This window comes from Lithobates pipiens, unplaced genomic scaffold, assembly GCF_037356315.1.
Source record: "Lithobates pipiens isolate NorthernLeopardFrog02 unplaced genomic scaffold, aLitPip1_a1.2 Scaffold_16, whole genome shotgun sequence".
Lineage (NCBI taxonomy): Eukaryota > Metazoa > Chordata > Amphibia > Anura > Ranidae > Lithobates > Lithobates pipiens.
Genome location: NW_027507748.1, coordinates 156491859 through 156508323, shown reverse-complemented (window position 1 = coordinate 156508323; position 16465 = coordinate 156491859). Strand labels below are relative to the sequence as shown.

General features: G+C 45.2%; 1 protein-coding gene across 3 annotated transcripts in view; it reads left to right on the top strand.

The window, feature by feature from the left end:
- The window catches only part of ACOT9 (acyl-CoA thioesterase 9), a 45910-nt gene extending 44373 nt beyond the window's left edge, over window positions 1–1537 (top strand). For all 3 annotated transcript variants that reach the window (XM_077480694.1, XM_077480693.1, XM_077480695.1), the window contains one exon: window positions 72–1537. In XM_077480694.1, the coding sequence (XP_077336820.1) occupies window positions 72–145 (74 nt within the window). In that variant the 3' untranslated portion in view covers window positions 146–1537. The remainder of the gene's footprint in view (window positions 1–71) is intronic.
- Window positions 1538–16465: the final 14928 nt, after the last annotated feature.

Genomic DNA, 16465 nt, shown 5'->3' with positions numbered 1-16465 from the left:
CCTCTTTTTAAACTGCCAATGTTGTTTAATGTAACATCGTCTTAATGTTTTGTTTTGTTTTTTATATATAGAGTCAATGCTTTACTTGGATGGGAAGCGACATTTTGATGCAGTAGTACAAACCAAAAACGGCCAGAGCGTGTGATCAAGAATTGTTCTTCAACTGACAACATTACCAACAAAGTTTGGTATACATTTTTACATTAAGACTGTTCCCAAAGACAAGAAAGTGAAGATGATGTAAAAGGACACTAAGCACTTTGAAAAAAGAGCTGAAATGTATTTCTACCGCAACGCCTTCCATTTTATTATGCACTCTATTTATAATCACGCACATTTTTCTTATGGGTAATATGAGTCTTTTGGAGTTTTAGGAAAGCATGTTCTGATGTTGCTTGTAAATACAGCAATCCAAGGTTTTACTGTATCCTTATTTTTTTTTTTTGCATTTGGTTGTGTGTGTGTGTATATATCTCAACTGGCGTGTTATGTTTTTTTTGTTCCACACCTAAATGGTCATTCATGAATGCTTAGCTTGATAAGCATATATTACAGCAAAGAGCAAGTAGCCATAGAAAAAAGTCAGAATACTATATACAGTAAAACCTTGAGGTTTGATAGTAACTTGGTTTGAAAGCATTTTGCAAGACAAGCTAATTTTATTATTTTTTTATTTTTTTTATTTTGTCTTGATATACAAGTAGTGTCATGTTACAACTGAGTATAAAAGAGAAGAGAGGCGCTTCTAAGTGTAGCAATATGGATAGATTTAATGAAGGTTCCACATTTTAGAAACGCACATGGTTGATGATTAAAACGGGCACATCCAAGTATGCAGGCTGGGGTAAAGCTGTCCACATAGACCATCCTTCTGACTGCCATTGACATCGTCCCTTCCATGCTGCACTCCTCAAGTGGTTCAAGCCACACTTTCAGATCGCTCTACTGCAGGGTAGTCTTCCCGGTCACGATTGCAGAGTGACAGCGGTGAGAGCCGGCGGTGTGGGGGATGGTCTATGTGGACAGCTTTACTCCAGATGCCTGCATACTTGGATGCGCCTCTTTTTCGTCAACCGTGTGATTTGCTAAATTTTGTACCTTCTTTACCATAAGAGCGGCAAGGGTGTGGAATTCCCTTCCACAAGTGGTGGTCTCAGCGAGGGACATTGATAGTTTCAAGAAACCATTTTATAAGCACCTGAACGACCGCAACATACAGGGATATACAATGTAATGCTGACATATAATTGCACACATAGGTTGTGACTTGATGGACTTGTGTCTTTTTTTTCAACCTCAACTACTATGTAACCATGTACCTTCATTAAATGAAAACCATATTGCTACACTTGGAAGAGCCTCTCTTTTCTTCTCTTTTATACTTTTTAGCTCCTGCTGGATTTTGCTTCTAATCCCCTATGTGGAGGCTTCCATTTGTGGATGGACATTTTATGGTTACACAATCTATCACATTGCTATAATCTCTTTATATGGACTATAAACTGAAGGACTTAAGAATAAATGGTTGTGGAACGAATCACTTGAGTTTCCATTATTTCTTATGGGGAAATTCGCTTTGATATACAAGTGCTTTGGATTACAAGCATGCTTCCGGAACTAATTATGCTCACAATCCAAGGTTTCACTGTACTACAAGTAAAGATGCTATGTACTACAATGACTTCACCAACTTCTTCCAAGTCTGAGGGGTAAAACTTGGTTGCTTTGAGACATGACATACGTGTGTGTCTTGGACCATGTTTCTGAATACTGTAAAGGCCACTGTATCAAACACGTTGTAGTAGAAATAAGATGATGTAGAGATTAGAGTTGTGCTATAATAGTAATCAAATGAGGAATACTTTGTTAAAGTAGTATTAAACCAAAAATGTAATATATTGCAGCTTGCTAACCATTAGATGCAGTGGCTGCATTTTTCGTAATACTTTATAAGCAGTTACAGCAAACGTTTTTTTTTCTTTCTTTTTTGGATAAAAGTTTTACTTAAAAGCTGATCATTGTAAGCAACCCTGCTAGTGTCAAGTGGTTTGTGTCATCTGTGTAACTGCTATATACTGCTGGATAACTTGTTTGTTTGAAAAACAATAGACTTACTAGCTAGATCACCAGATGAAGAAAACAAGTCTAAAGAAAATGAATGCAGCCATCACATTCAAGAAATGGTAAGCTGCAATATAATAAATGTTTGCTTTTGGGTTCATTACACATCTGGTACTTTAACCATATCCCGTCTGGTGTGTGTGTGTGTTTGAGAGAGAGCGATAGATATATCTATGTGGGTGCTCTGGTGCGTGCAGCAGCATGATTGGTGGACACAGCAGATCTGTTCAGTACTGGGCTGCTGTGATTGGCCCAGGTACCATGTGATCTCTGTGATTGGTTATGTTAACACGTGAACACAACTGTCATAAATGGCTTTCATTCATGACAGCTTGCTTACTATTTTGATCTTTGGAATCGGTCACAGTGATCACATGGTACAGGACCAATCGCAACTGCCCTGTACCATGTGATAGCTGTAGCCAATCACAGAAATCACAATAGTAAACAATGAGTCATGAATGAAAACCATTTATGACAGTTAGAATGATTGTTTTTGCAGTGAAAAAAAAAATCCAGGTCACCTACCCAGAGAAGTACAGTATCACTATGGTGACACTGCACTACTCTTTTGACAGTATGTAAAAAAATATATATATTAATATTATAATTTTATTTTATTTTTTTACCTGCTGTCACCAGTCAGTGTCCCTAATCACCACCGCACCAGTTAAAGCGTCCCTGATCGCTGCCACAGCAGTCATTGGGGTTGATTTACTAAAAGTAAAAAGACTATGCACTTTGCAAAGTGGAGTTGATCCAAAGCATAGTAAATGAGATAAAACTTCCCAATTCTTTGCAAAGAATACCCAGTCACGTGCAAGGGGAAAAAAATAAAACCAAACACAACATTTCTGCTTGCACATGATTGGCTGAAAGAAGTCACCAGAGATTCTGCTCATTCACTAAGCTCTGGAGCAACTGCTCTTGCAAAGTGCACAGTCTACTTGCCTTAGTAAATTAACCACGCTGTGTCACCGTAAGGTCTTGTTCAAATAAACGGTGCTGTCTGAAGAGCCATCCATGTTTGGATCACTTTTGAGAGCGCCTTTTAACAGGCAGTGAGGCGGCATTGCATTGCCTCCTCACCACTTGCTTTAACTCCTTGGACCCCGTACACACGCAACTTTATTCACTTTAATAGATCATGATCAACGGTCATACAGGGGGTTATACATCCTTCCACAGCTGCGAAGAAAAGCATTGAAATCACAGCAAGTGTACACCACCAGCCACTGCCTCTGTAGCTAAAGGGGGTAGTAAAACCATGGATTAATTGGGTCTATAACTTTCCACATCTCTCCTCTATTCTGGAAAGCCTGAGATCCAAAAAAAAATCTATCTTATGCTTTCCAGAAACAAAACGGCAGTGTGTACAACTGCCAGCCCTGGAAGTGATGTCATGACGTCGCTTACAGCCTCTGAGGGTCATAGAGATAGCCAGGGACCATCTGGACCACGGCCAGCTGTATGGTAAACCGCGTTCCCTCCCGCCTGTAAAAACAATCAAGTGGCTAAACATCCGTGATGATGGGTTTTACATGTGAGGGAATCACTGGCTGAAAAAAAAAACCGTTAGACTTACTGGTAATGGTATTTCCATGAATCTTCCAGGACAGCTACTTGAGAGATGATTGGCTCCGCCTTCTACAGGAAACACAAACCAGAAACAATTTAACCACTTCCCACCCAAAGACATCATAGGACGTCTTTGACTTTCAATGGGAATATCAGAATGATGCCTGCAGCTACAGGCATCATTCAGATATCCTTGTTTTTAGCCACCGCTATTTCCACCGCTTGATGGTTCTTACAGGCAACGTGAGGGGACATCCCCCCCTCCGGCCACCATCTGGTGCTTCTTCGGGCTCTTCCGTGCCATCGTGGACCCAGAGAAAGAATCTGGCGCCGCCAGATGACGACCATAGGGATTTCCGGTGACCACATGGTCACTAGTCGTCTCTATAACCGTCAGAGGCCCGGGTGCAATGTTATGACGTCACGTCCAGGGCGCAGATGTAAACAAAGCCGCGGTTGCGTCGGGTAAGCATGAGATGGTGGATTTTTTTTTTTTTCCCCCGATCTCATGCTTTCTAGCCTGGAGGAGAGATGTGGGTTATTATTGACTATTTTATTCCCTAGGGTGTCTGCTAAAAAAATATATATAATGTTTGGGGGTTCTGTGTAACTTTAATTATATTTACATGTAGGAGAGGAGTGCCAGAATAGGCCTGGTATGGAAGTGGTTAAAAGGCCCCTTCCTCTCCTCCTGATCCTCATTTGTATGAAGATCAAGAAAACCTCCACCAAAAGTGAACTCTGACGAGGAATATAAGAAACTCGCTAACACACCACCACCAGATTAATTTAAGGGGACCTGTGAATAAAGAATAGGGTGGGAATATAGACGCTGTCCTGGAAGATTCATGGAAATACCATTACCAGTAAGTCTAATGGAGGATTTCTCCCTTCATCTTCCAGGACAGCTACTTGAGAGGCAAGATTCTATACCTTAGGGAGGGACGACAGCCTGAAGCACTTTCCTTCCAAAGGAGAGGTCCTGGCTGGAGAGCATCTGGACTCCATAATGCTTGTTGAATGCATGAGAGGAGGACCAGACAGCAGCTTTGGGAATATCTTCCCATGATGCACCTGCTCTATCTGCCCAAAATGCAGCTAGAGATCTAGTAGAGTAAGCCCGAACTCTAGTAGGAGAGGACTGCCCTGTAGATCTGCTTCACAAATAGCTTCTTTAATGCATCTGGCAATGGAACCCCTGGATGCCTTGGAACCCTTTTTGGAGCCGCTAAAAGAAATCAGTAGTTGGGAAGCTTTTCTAAACTCACATCTCACATCTAAGAAATCTCACATTAAGAAAATAAATCTTTCCTTCTCCGCATTCCCGGGGGAGGAACAAAAGCTAGGAAGAACTACCTCCTGGGATCTGTGAAACTCAGACGAAACTTTGGGTAAATCCAAAGGGTCAGTCCTAATTACTACCGTCATCTAAAATTCTTAAGAAAGGATCTTTACAAGAGAGATTCTAAATCCAAAATCCTTCTCCCTGAAGTTATGGCCAAAAGAAAAGCCATCTTTAAACTAACTAATTTCAAAGGGGCTTCATGAAGTGGCTCAAAAGGGGCTCTGGTAAGGGCATTCAACACCAATGACAAGTCCCAGGGGGGAACCTGGTTCTAGGTGTATGTCTAGCCTTAGCTAATCTTTTAATCAACGGCTCCTCCGCTAGTGTTTTTTCCATGATTAGAGACAGAGCAGCAACTTGAACCCTAAGCCATTGTACACACGGTCAGACATTCCGATGGACAATGTCCGATAGGACCGTGTTGTCGGATAATCCGACAGTGTGTGGGCTCCATCGGACTGTTTCCGTCGGAGTATCCGATGGACCAAGTTTTCCAGCTGGGTTATAAAATTTTCCGACAACATGCTCCGATCGGACTTTGTCCGATCATGTGTAGAGAATTCCGATCGGACAAAGTGCCACACACGCTCAGATCAAATTCCTAGACCAAAGCTAATGGCTACTAGCCTGAACGTAGTCCCGTCCTAACGAAATAACGTCATCACGTTAAGTACGATCGGATTTTCTGACAACTTTGTCCGACTGTGTGTATGCAACAGTTTCGGACAAAATCCGTCAGACAAAATCCGGATTTGGTTGTCTGTATGTCCGACCGTGTGTACAAGGGCTAAGAGTTCTGACAGCAAGCCCCTTTTCTACCCCCTTCTGTAAAAAATCCAGAACACAGGATAGACAATGAGTCCGCTCCAGCACTTTTTTGCCAGGCTACAAAAGTCTTCCAAACTTTACCATAAATCTTTCCTTCTGACTAATTTATGGCTGTCTAGAATAGTCTCAATAACCCTAACTTAACATCCTTTTAATTGTAGGATGTGCCACTCAGCCTCCAAGCCATCAAATGGTAAATCTGAAGGCTTGGATGAAGTACTGGTCCCTAGCGGAGAATGTCCCTTCTCTCTGGCAGAGGCCAGGGGGACGCTATTGAAAGTGCACTCAGTGTGGAGAACCAACTCCTCCTGGGCCACCACGGAGCAATCAGAATTGCCTCTACTTGTTCCTGCACAATTTTCCGGACTACTGGAGGCAATAGCAGAAACGGAAGGAAAGGCGTAGGCTAGGGAAAAATTCCACTGGAGAGAGAGCACATCAAAGAGAGATAGGATTTCCCCTGGGGGTGGACTTTTTAGGCAAGTACACAAAAAAACGTGTATAGCAAAGTACAAAATGTATTTAATAAACTAAAATCATGCCATAAAAGAGATTAAACAGCATCATACATGAATTATCAAAAATAGATCATCCATACAGAATATCATTATAGGTCACAGCATTAGTTGCCATACGCGTTTTGGAGCCTTGACGATCTCCTTCAGGGGCAGATATACAGTATGGCGTACAGTTCTATTAAAATACATGCAGCACAACATTAGAATAATAGACAAATTTACCAAGAAAGAAAGAGGGGAATAATATTTATAATGGTGTACTTCCATATCAACAAATGATGCTATGTATAGATGGTATGCCGTTAATTAAAAACAAAAGAGGTAGGTCAAACAATGCACATATGTGACTCCCCGAGCTTCAAGGGTCCCTGTCAATGTGTGACATTTAGGGAAAGGTTGTAGGCATTACATAGCCACAAGTTTTTATAGAGCCCCAAAGGAAAAATGGATCGTCGGGTATATACGAGGGAGGCACTGAGGCGGACAAATAGTTGTGCCCGACCTTGTTAAGGTAAGCCACTGTCGTGGCATTGACCAAAAAAACCAACAGGTCCCTTGCACGAACTCTTGTTTTTGAAGCGACTAAAGCCTTTCCTATCGCTAACAGCTCCCTGAAGTTTGAAGACTGATTGCCTCCTCTGGCCGCCAGGCTCCCTGAGCCTGCCAGTCTTCTGAGTGAGCGCTCTAACCCCACAGGCTGGCATCTGTGGTGATCTTTATTGGAGAATGCTGGGCCCAAGCCTTCCCTACCTGCAGATGTTCTGGCCGCTCCCACCAGGGCAGATTGAGAGAATCATCTCCTGGAAGATGTATGACCTGATCCAAAGAGGCTTTTCTGTGACCCCAATAACCCAGCAGAAATGCCTGAAGGGACCTGGAATGCAATTGGGCCCAGGGAACTTCTGGGATTGCTGCAGTCATCAAGTCCAACAGCTGCATTATCTGAGGAAGTGAGGTCTGGGGAAAGACACCTGAAACGCTGCACAGAGAGAAGGATATTCAAGACCTTCTCCTCTGGTAGAAAAATCTTTGGGGCGGCTGAGTCTATCAGGTAGCCCAAAAAGAGATGGCTCCAGAGCAGACTTCTGCAGATTGACATTCCAACCCAATCTTTGAAAGGTCTGCAGAACTACTTGTAGATCCTGACCAAGGTTCTCTTTCTCTCGGGCAAAGATCATAAAGTCGTCCAAGTATCTTTTGTAAATGAAAAAAGGCCATGATCTTCATAAAGATTCTCAGGGCTGCCGAGAGACCAAAAGCAAGGACCCCGAACTGCCAATGACATGGGCACGTTTTCCGTGAGGATCGCAAACCTCAAGAATCTCGTGTAAATGCTTTCCATCCGGAAATGACTGTAAATTATCAATCTAAGCCTCCTAAACAGATTCTTAACCTTCCAAACTCCTCCGGATGACTTTTTTACCAGGAAAATATGAGAATAAAACCCTTGGAATTTTTCATCCTCTGGAACAGAGGATAAGAAACTCCTCCTGATTCCCAAAGGGAAATCAGATCTAACATGCCCTGCCATCTCCCTTGGTCTCTGGGCAACCGAGTGAGAAAAAAACCTCTGGGGAGGAGGGACCTGTAACCCTCTTCTATAATCTTGAAGATTAAAAGGATTTTTTTGTGATCTCTGCCCATTCTTTGATGAAAAGGGTCAGCCTTACCCCTGAACCTCCACTTATGCCCTCTGGACTGTAACAACCTTCCTTCAGGTTCTTTCCATTCAGAAAGGACCATGTCCTTAAGTGACTGGTGTACAGGAAAACACTTAGGCTTACACCCCTCCCCTGAAGACCCCTGTACATTCCATCCTGAACCGACTGAGTCTGCTATGGCGACTCAATCTGCTCAGAAGTATAAACTACTTTCAACAGTTCCTCAATATCTTCGATTGGGAACAGATATCTGGTTGTGTTAACAGTCTCCTCAATTTCTGATGTGGCCTCCTCGTCAGATGTAGAACCCGAGTTCTTCCCCTCCTCCGGGTCAGAGACTGATTGTGAACTCACGGTCTCTAACACTAAGGGAGGTAGAGACCTCGCCGCGACCAAAGGAACCTGCGACACTGTCACAGCTGTTGAAGTGGAAGTTCCTAACCCTGCTAATCTATCATTAAAGGACTGGAAGGAAGAAACCACTTTTCATGGAAACCATTAATTCCTTTAGAGTAGAAACAGAATCGGCCCCTGCCACTGAAGAAATACAAGTATCACACAATAGTTTTCTACAGCTATCAGGAAGCTTAGATCTACAGTTCCCACATTTTCTCTTAACAGGCTTGTCAACCTAGGAGAAAAAAAATCAGAATAAGAAAGGCATATAAACTAAGGCCGCGTACACACGGGCGGACTGTTCGCCCAACCTTGTCCGCTGAACAGTGTTTGGGCGGACAGTCCGCTCGTGTGTGGGCTTTCAGCGGACAGTTTCAGCGGACAGTTGGACGGACAAAGTCTTTCGGAAATTCCGAAAAACTGTCCGCTGAAACTGTGTTTGAGCGAACAGTCCGCCCGTGTGTGGGCCTGTCCGCTGTACTTTCGAAATGAGCGGACTGTTCCCTCTCGGAAAGTCCGCCCATTTCGAGCGCGTGTACAGGTAGGCGGGGCCCGCGAAGGAGACGTCGCGGGCTCCGCCGCCTGGAATGGGCTTAAAGGGGAACCCCAACGCCGAAAAAAATCGGCGTGGGGGTTCCCCCAAAGTCCACACCAGACCCTTGTCCGAGCACGCTACCCGGCCGGCCAGGAAAGGGGGGCGAGCGAGCGCGCCCCCCCTCCTGAGCCGTACCAGGCCGCGTGCCCTCAACATGGGGGGTGCCTTGGGGAAGGGGGGGCCGCGCGGCCCCCCCACCCCAAAGCACCTTGTCCCCATGTTGATGAGGACAAGGGCCTCTTCCCGACAACCCTGGCCGTTGGTTGTCGGGGTCTGCGGGCGGGGGGCTTATCGGAATCCGGGAGCCCCCTTTAAGAAGGGGGCCCCCGGATACCGGCCCCCCACCCTATGTGAATGAGTATGGGGTACAATGTACCCCTACCCATTCACCTGTGAAATAAAGTACAAAAAAAAACACAACACAGGGGAAAAAATATTTTATTGCACAGCTCCGGGGGTCTTCCGTCTTCGGGGGTCTTCTCGCCGGACTCCTCCGCTATGTGTGTGTAGCTCTTTTACTAGCGGAGGAGTCCGGCTTTCTTCCTCCCCGCCGCCGGCCTCTTCTCCCGACTTCGGGGGTCTTGTCCCCCTCTTCGGTTCTTCTGCCGGGCCACCGCGCCTTCTTGTAGCTCTTTTACAGGCGGTGGCCCGGTCTTCTGTCGCCGCTGCCTTCCGTTCTTCTGTCGCCGCCTTCGGTTCTTCTGCCGGGCCACCGCGCCTTCTTGTAGCTCTTTTACAGGCGGTGGCCCGGTCTTCTGTCGCCGCTGTCGCTGTCGCCGCCTTCCGTTCTTGTTCTTCTTCTTCTTCTCCAGGCGATGTTGACACGTCGCTCCCTCCGGCCGGAATGCCAGAGCCGCGCTGTGCGGTCACTTATATAGTGACAATGGGGCGGGGTCACATGGTATATGTCACATGGGTTGGTCACATGGGTTGATGTCACATGGGGACTATGACATCGTAAGGGGGCGGGGTCACCATGTGACCAACCCATGTGACATATACCATGTGACACCGCCCCATTGTCACTATATAAGTGGCAGCGGAGCGTGTCCCTGGCATTCCGGCTGGAGGGAGCGACGTGTCAACATCGCCTGGAGAAGAAGAAGAAGAACAAGAACGGAAGGCGGCGACAGCGACAGCGGCGACAGAAGACCGGGCCACCGCCTGTAAAAGAGCTACAAGAAGGCGCGGTGGCCCGGCAGAAGAACCGAAGGCGGCGACAGAAGAACGGAAGGCAGCGGCGACAGAAGACCGGGCCACCGCCTGTAAAAGAGCTACAAGAAGGCGCGGTGGCCCGGCAGAAGAACCGAAGAGGGGGACAAGACCCCCGAAGTCGGGAGAAGAGGCCGGCGGCGGGGAGGAAGAAAGCCGGACTCCTCCGCTAGTAAAAGAGCTACACACACATAGCGGAGGAGTCCGGCGAGAAGACCCCCGAAGACGGAAGACCCCCGGAGCTGTGCAATAAAATATTTTTTCCCCTGTGTTGTGTTTTTTTTTGTACTTTATTTCACAGGTGAATGGGTAGGGGTACATTGTACCCCATACTCATTCACATAGGGTGGGGGGCCGGTATCCGGGGGCCCCCTTCTTAAAGGGGGCTCCCGGATTCCGATAAGCCCCCCGCCCGCAGACCCCGAGAACCAACGGCCAGGGTTGTCGGGAAGAGGCCCTTGTCCTCATCAACATGGGGACAAGGTGCTTTGGGGTGGGGGGGCCGCGCGGCCGATTTTTTTCGGCGTTGGGGTTCCCCTTTAAGCCCATTCCAGGCGGCGGAGCCCGCGAAGTCTCCTTCGCGGGCCCCGCCTACCTGTACACGCGCTCGAAATGGGCGGATTTGCCTCCTCCTTACGTGGGCGAGTCCGTTCATTTCAAAAGTTGAGCGAACTGTTTGCCCAACCTTGTTCGTCAAACAGTCCGCTCGTGTGTGGGCAAGTCCGCTCATGCAAATTTTGAGCGGACTGTTTACCGAAACTGTTTGACGAACAAGGTTGGGCAAACAGTCCGCGCGTGTGTACGCGGCCTAACACTTTCTCTATAAATCCACCCCTGGACCTAATAGCTTTCAATTAACTGTAGGAGCGGTAGTAACCTTGGGTGTAGTACTGGACCCTGATGCAGCCTCTGAGTCAGTTTGAGCGGGTGCTCCATCCTCAGGGGTGTCATCAGTCTCCATAACGAGGAGCACTTGAGCCAGGCAGGAGAGCGATCTGTAGCTGCTGAACGCTGTCTGCTTGTAGTACTGCAATCTTAGCAGCACATCCCCAGCAGCGTGACATACCGAGTCGGTCCTTTAAATGAAAAATACTTGGGGACCGGAAGTGCGTCATGCAACTATCGGTTCTGGCGCCATCTTGCCGTGTCACCAGAAATGCGTCATCCGAAGCCATCTTGGTATACCCCAAAGGAGAAATACACAAGGGAGCATTCCTCTACTCCCCCAGGTACTCAGATGCTGGACAACCACGCTGGGCGGTGGCAGTTGCAAATGTCTTCACAAAGGCAAGTAACCACAAAAGAGGGGGCCCTTTTCAGACTGCAAAAGCAGCAAATACTGCAGACATGACAATAACCGGTCTGAGTATTACTGAAAAAAGGGGGGGTCTGCTGACCACAGTAACCAGACCTAAAGAAAATAACATAACGGTGCTTACTGCTGGAAGTCTGGAAACACAAAACACTGAGGGTCAGAGGAGAGGGAGGGGACTTTTAAATTGTGTCTGGTTTGTTTTTCCTGTAGAAGGCGGAGCCAATCATTTCTCAAGTAGCTGTCCTGGAAGATGAAGGGGGGAAAAGATGTTTCTGCAGGCCTCATTCAAATATCTCCATTCAAATTCTAGGATGTTATAAGACGTGGTTAATTTAATTCTCCAAAAAATTGTGTCAAAAAAATAATAAATTCTAAAAACGTGTCATGACTGTTACTAAATGATTTTGGACTGTCTACTTTCCAAAAAGGGGTCATTTGGTGGAGGGGGGGGGGGTGTAGTTGTACTGTGCTGGCATGTTAGGGCCTTACTAAATGAGACAGCAATTCAGTACATCAGAATTGTTCCCCTTTTTTCTTTATATATATATATATATATATATATATATATATATTTTATTTAAAAAAATCATATTTTGTAGATTATTATTATATTATTAATATTATTTTTACCAAAGAAGTTTGCATAATACATTTTAACTTAAATGTATGAGAAAAGATTACTGTATGTATTGAAAAATTTATAACAGAAACCAAGAAAAACTTTTTTTTTTTTGTTTTGTTTTTTTAACCACCTCCCGACTGGTGCACGTCGGCAGAATGGCACAGACAGGCAAATGGGCGTACAGGTAAGTCCCTTTAAATTTGCCGCCATGCAATTGCGTGCACGCGCTGGCCGGGACCTCCGTGAGTCCGATCGCGGGTCCCACGGACTCTATCGCCGCGGGGATAACCGCGAACGTCTCACGGGGAGGAAGAATGGGGAGATAAAGTAAACCAGCATCTCCCTGTTCTGCCTAGCAACAGTGACACTGATCTCTGCTCCCTGTGATTGGAGCAGAGATCAGTGATGTGTAAAACACAGCCTCGCCCCTAGGACACACTTAACTCCTACACTGCCACCTAGTGGTTAACCCCTTCACTGCCAGTGTCATTTACACAGGAATCAGTGCATTTGTATAGCACTGATTTCTGTATAAATGACAACGGTCCCAAAAATGTCCGACGTGTCCGCCATAATGTCGTAGTCACAAAAAAATCGCTGATCGCTGTCATTACTAGTAAAAACAATTATTAATAAAAATGCCATAAAACTATCCCCTATTTTGTAAATGCCATAACTTTTGCGCAAACCAATCAATAATCACTTATTTTTTTTGACCCCTTGCAGAATGTGTGCAGAAAAACTGATGTCTGAGGTGGTCAGATGATGTCACAATCTCTGCCTCAGCCAATCATAGGAAGCCTTATATTTATTTGTAGAATACGTTTGCTGTGAAAGGCTGAGAAGCACTAAGCTGGACTCGAAATTGTTCTGGGAGTAGGATGGGAAGTCTCTGTCAGAGTGCCGTATACTGTATGTACAGTAGCTGAGCCGCATGTTAGTTGAGGAAAAGTTTTCTTTGGACCAGCTTGGTCAAGATAAACTTGACCAAGTTTATTGGTCCCGCACACTCCAAATCCACTGCTGCTAAGTAGTGCGCACCACAGCCACTATTTAACCTCTTCATGCCCACGCTATAGCCGACAGATGGCTACAGCGTGGGCTTAAATTGCCAGGAGGGCATCCATGTACGTCCTCCTGTGCATATAAAGCCTGCAGGGCACGCGCAGCTCGCTCGCTGATCAGCGAGTCAATGAAACTCGGCTGGTCACAGATCAGAGTATGGGGCTGATCCTGGCCCCTTACCATGTGATCAGCTGTCAGCCACTGACAGCTGATCATGTGATGTAAATAGAAGCCGGTAATCGGCTTTTTCTTTGCTGTCAGCGTGAGGAGAAAAAAAGCTGATTACCGTCTGGAGTAAATGTGTGAAAGTGCCCAGTAAGCAAGTGGTTAAAAGGTTGGTTTTCCTTTTCCAAAATAAAAGCCTATGCAGAAAAGAGGCACCGGTAGATGAAAACAAACTGTGCAGCTCTGACTAAAGTTGAATAATGCTCTTACCATAGGTGTCGACCATTTATGTACCTCCTAAAACCTGACTGAAAAACTCCCAGACATGGCATCATCCCATCCTACCTTGTTGCTAGGACCTTCCTAAGACACCCCCAGCTGTTCAACTCCACCATCACAATAGTCTCTGTATCTGATTCAAACCCCCTCACGTGCTTTCTCTCCCTTAAGCCTCATACACACGATCTGACTTTCCGCAGACAAAACCTCTGACTTTTGTCCGAAGGCGTGTGCCTGGATTTTGTCTTCCATACAAACGGAAAGGAAATTGTCGGCCAACAAACACAAATGTAGTGAAGTACTACATGGTTTTTCAGCTCTTTAGTGCCACCCTTTTGGGCTCTTTCTGCTAATTTCGTGCTAGTAGAAGTTTGGTGGGTGTTGATTCGTGCTTTTCAGTTCGTTTCTGAACAGCCGTTCGTAAACCAGACATGTTGCAGGTTCAGAGGAGATAACGTGTTATTTATTATTGGCCTTGGAGTTATTGCTTTGACCCAAGTCCAGTCCAGGAACAGGAGGAGGAGGATTTCCTGGACCAAATATTGGTTACTTTATTAATCATGACCAATTATGTCATGTGCTTTTGCTGTGGGAGCTCCAGGAGAATAATCCGGATGATTTTCAGAATTATCTCCGGATGACGGACCCCTGCTTTCACCAACTCTTGGCATTGTTGATCCCCTATATTAAGAAGCAGGACACATGCATGAGGCTTTTATTTAATTTTTTGGTTGAATAATAATTTGATTTGGTATATTTTCTATATTTTTGGATGCATACAATGCACTTTTTGGTTAAGTTCTATTGGCAGATAGCATGTCTAATTGTATTTGTTTTATTTTTTTAATGCACAATAAAAAAATTGTGTAGAATAATACTTGGCTATGTGTTTTACTTCAAATGACAGTTTGGGAGTAGGCAGTTACATTTAAAAAAATACAATGTAGAAATTGACAAGGGACACCATAGTTTTATCTTTGATCTTAAAAACTACGGAACAATGGTGTCGTGGTAACTTGCTAAAAAAAATAAAAAATAAAAACCATATTAATATTATTCTTGATATCACTAGAAAAAATATAGCCTTTGAAAATTTTTTGCAATAACTCCATCAGTATCGCCAGCAAAGCAGCTTCATTATTATCCCATTAAAGAAGAAGAGAATGTGCGCTGCATTTTGAGATTTCATAATTTGACACGTCACGTATGTTAATTCTGCATTATGAATGCAAGTTTACAAGACCGACCGTTTCTGGCTCGTCCTTCCGAGCATGCATGTTTGTACTTTGGACTTTTGTCTGACGGACTTGTGTACACACGCTCAGAAAAACAGACATTTGTCCACGGAAAATTTTAAAACCTGTCATCCAACATTTGTCTGGGGAAAATCCGACAATTGTCCAATGGAGCATACACATGATCGGATTTTCTGTCAACAACCTGTCATCACACATTTTCCATCAGAAAATCTGATCGTGTGTACGCAGCTTTAGCTCAGCATTGGAAAGCTCACTCATGTGATGGTGAATGTGAACAGTAAGTGCTGGGAGTGTCTTAGCAATGGCCTAGCAATAAAGCAGGAGGGGATATGATCTCCGGGAGTTTTTCAGTCAGGTTTCAGGAGGTATATAAATGGCCTTCACCTATAGCACGGGCTTTATTCAACTATGGTCAGAGCTGCACAGTTTGATTTTATCTAGACACCCCCTTATCTACATAGGCAGATTCTGGTAAAGGTGAACTTAACTTTTTTTTTTTTTATCCATAAAAAAGGTTTATTGAGAAAATGCAAGGTAAACATACACCGAGGTTACATAGCCACTTTTACAACTTTACAACCATCAAAAACAGTCGTTATACACAGTCAGCATATCAAGACGAACAATTCTTGTCTACATAGTCTTATTTTCAACCTTGCAATCTGCCTGAGGTACCTCTGCCTGAGTCCTGAAAGTGGTTGTAAACCCTTACAAACCATTTTGACCTACAGATAAGCCTAGATTAAGGCTTACCTGTAGGTCCAAAAAATATCTCCTAAACCTACCCGGTGAAGGAGATATTTGCCAAAAGACAGGCACCGCTGTCATCGGCGCGTAGGCGTACTGAGCGCACCGCAGTTAACGGCGATATGCCCCAAGTGGTGGCTCCCATACGCGGGAGTGACATCATCGCGGCTCCATCAAATGACAGCACCAAAGCAGCAAGACCCACCAAGAAGATGGAGGCTCCGTACACAAGGGGACAGCGGTGACTTCGCTGGCTCCTGTGTCAGGTAAGTGACACATAATGGACTACTATGCGATGCATAGTAGTCCATTATGCTTTACCTTTGCAGGGAATCAAAGAGGAAGTAAACCTATCAGGGTTTACTTCCTCTTGAAGGACAGGGCCTCCCCCACCTTGCAATCAAGATGGTAGCCTGCCCAGGACCAGATCCAACGGGCGAGCCCCAGTACATCCAATCAAGGACCCCACAACTTTTCGAGCTTCCGGGCGCAACCGCTATGTTGGAAGATTATTCTTTCCTTCCGGATCATCTCCCCCACTCTTTAAGAGCTGGGGGATCCTCTGAGATCCAGTGTGTCATTATTAGCTTGCGTGCCAGAAAAAGAGATCTAATGACAGCCACCCTTGTACATTTGTCCCATTCCAGTTCCCCCAATACATTAAGTAAGCAGTGTTTTGGGTCAGCAGGGAGCGAGACTTGAAATACCACCACCACCCCCATCCAGTAGGGGTGTCGTTTCAGGCACCTCCATAGAAGG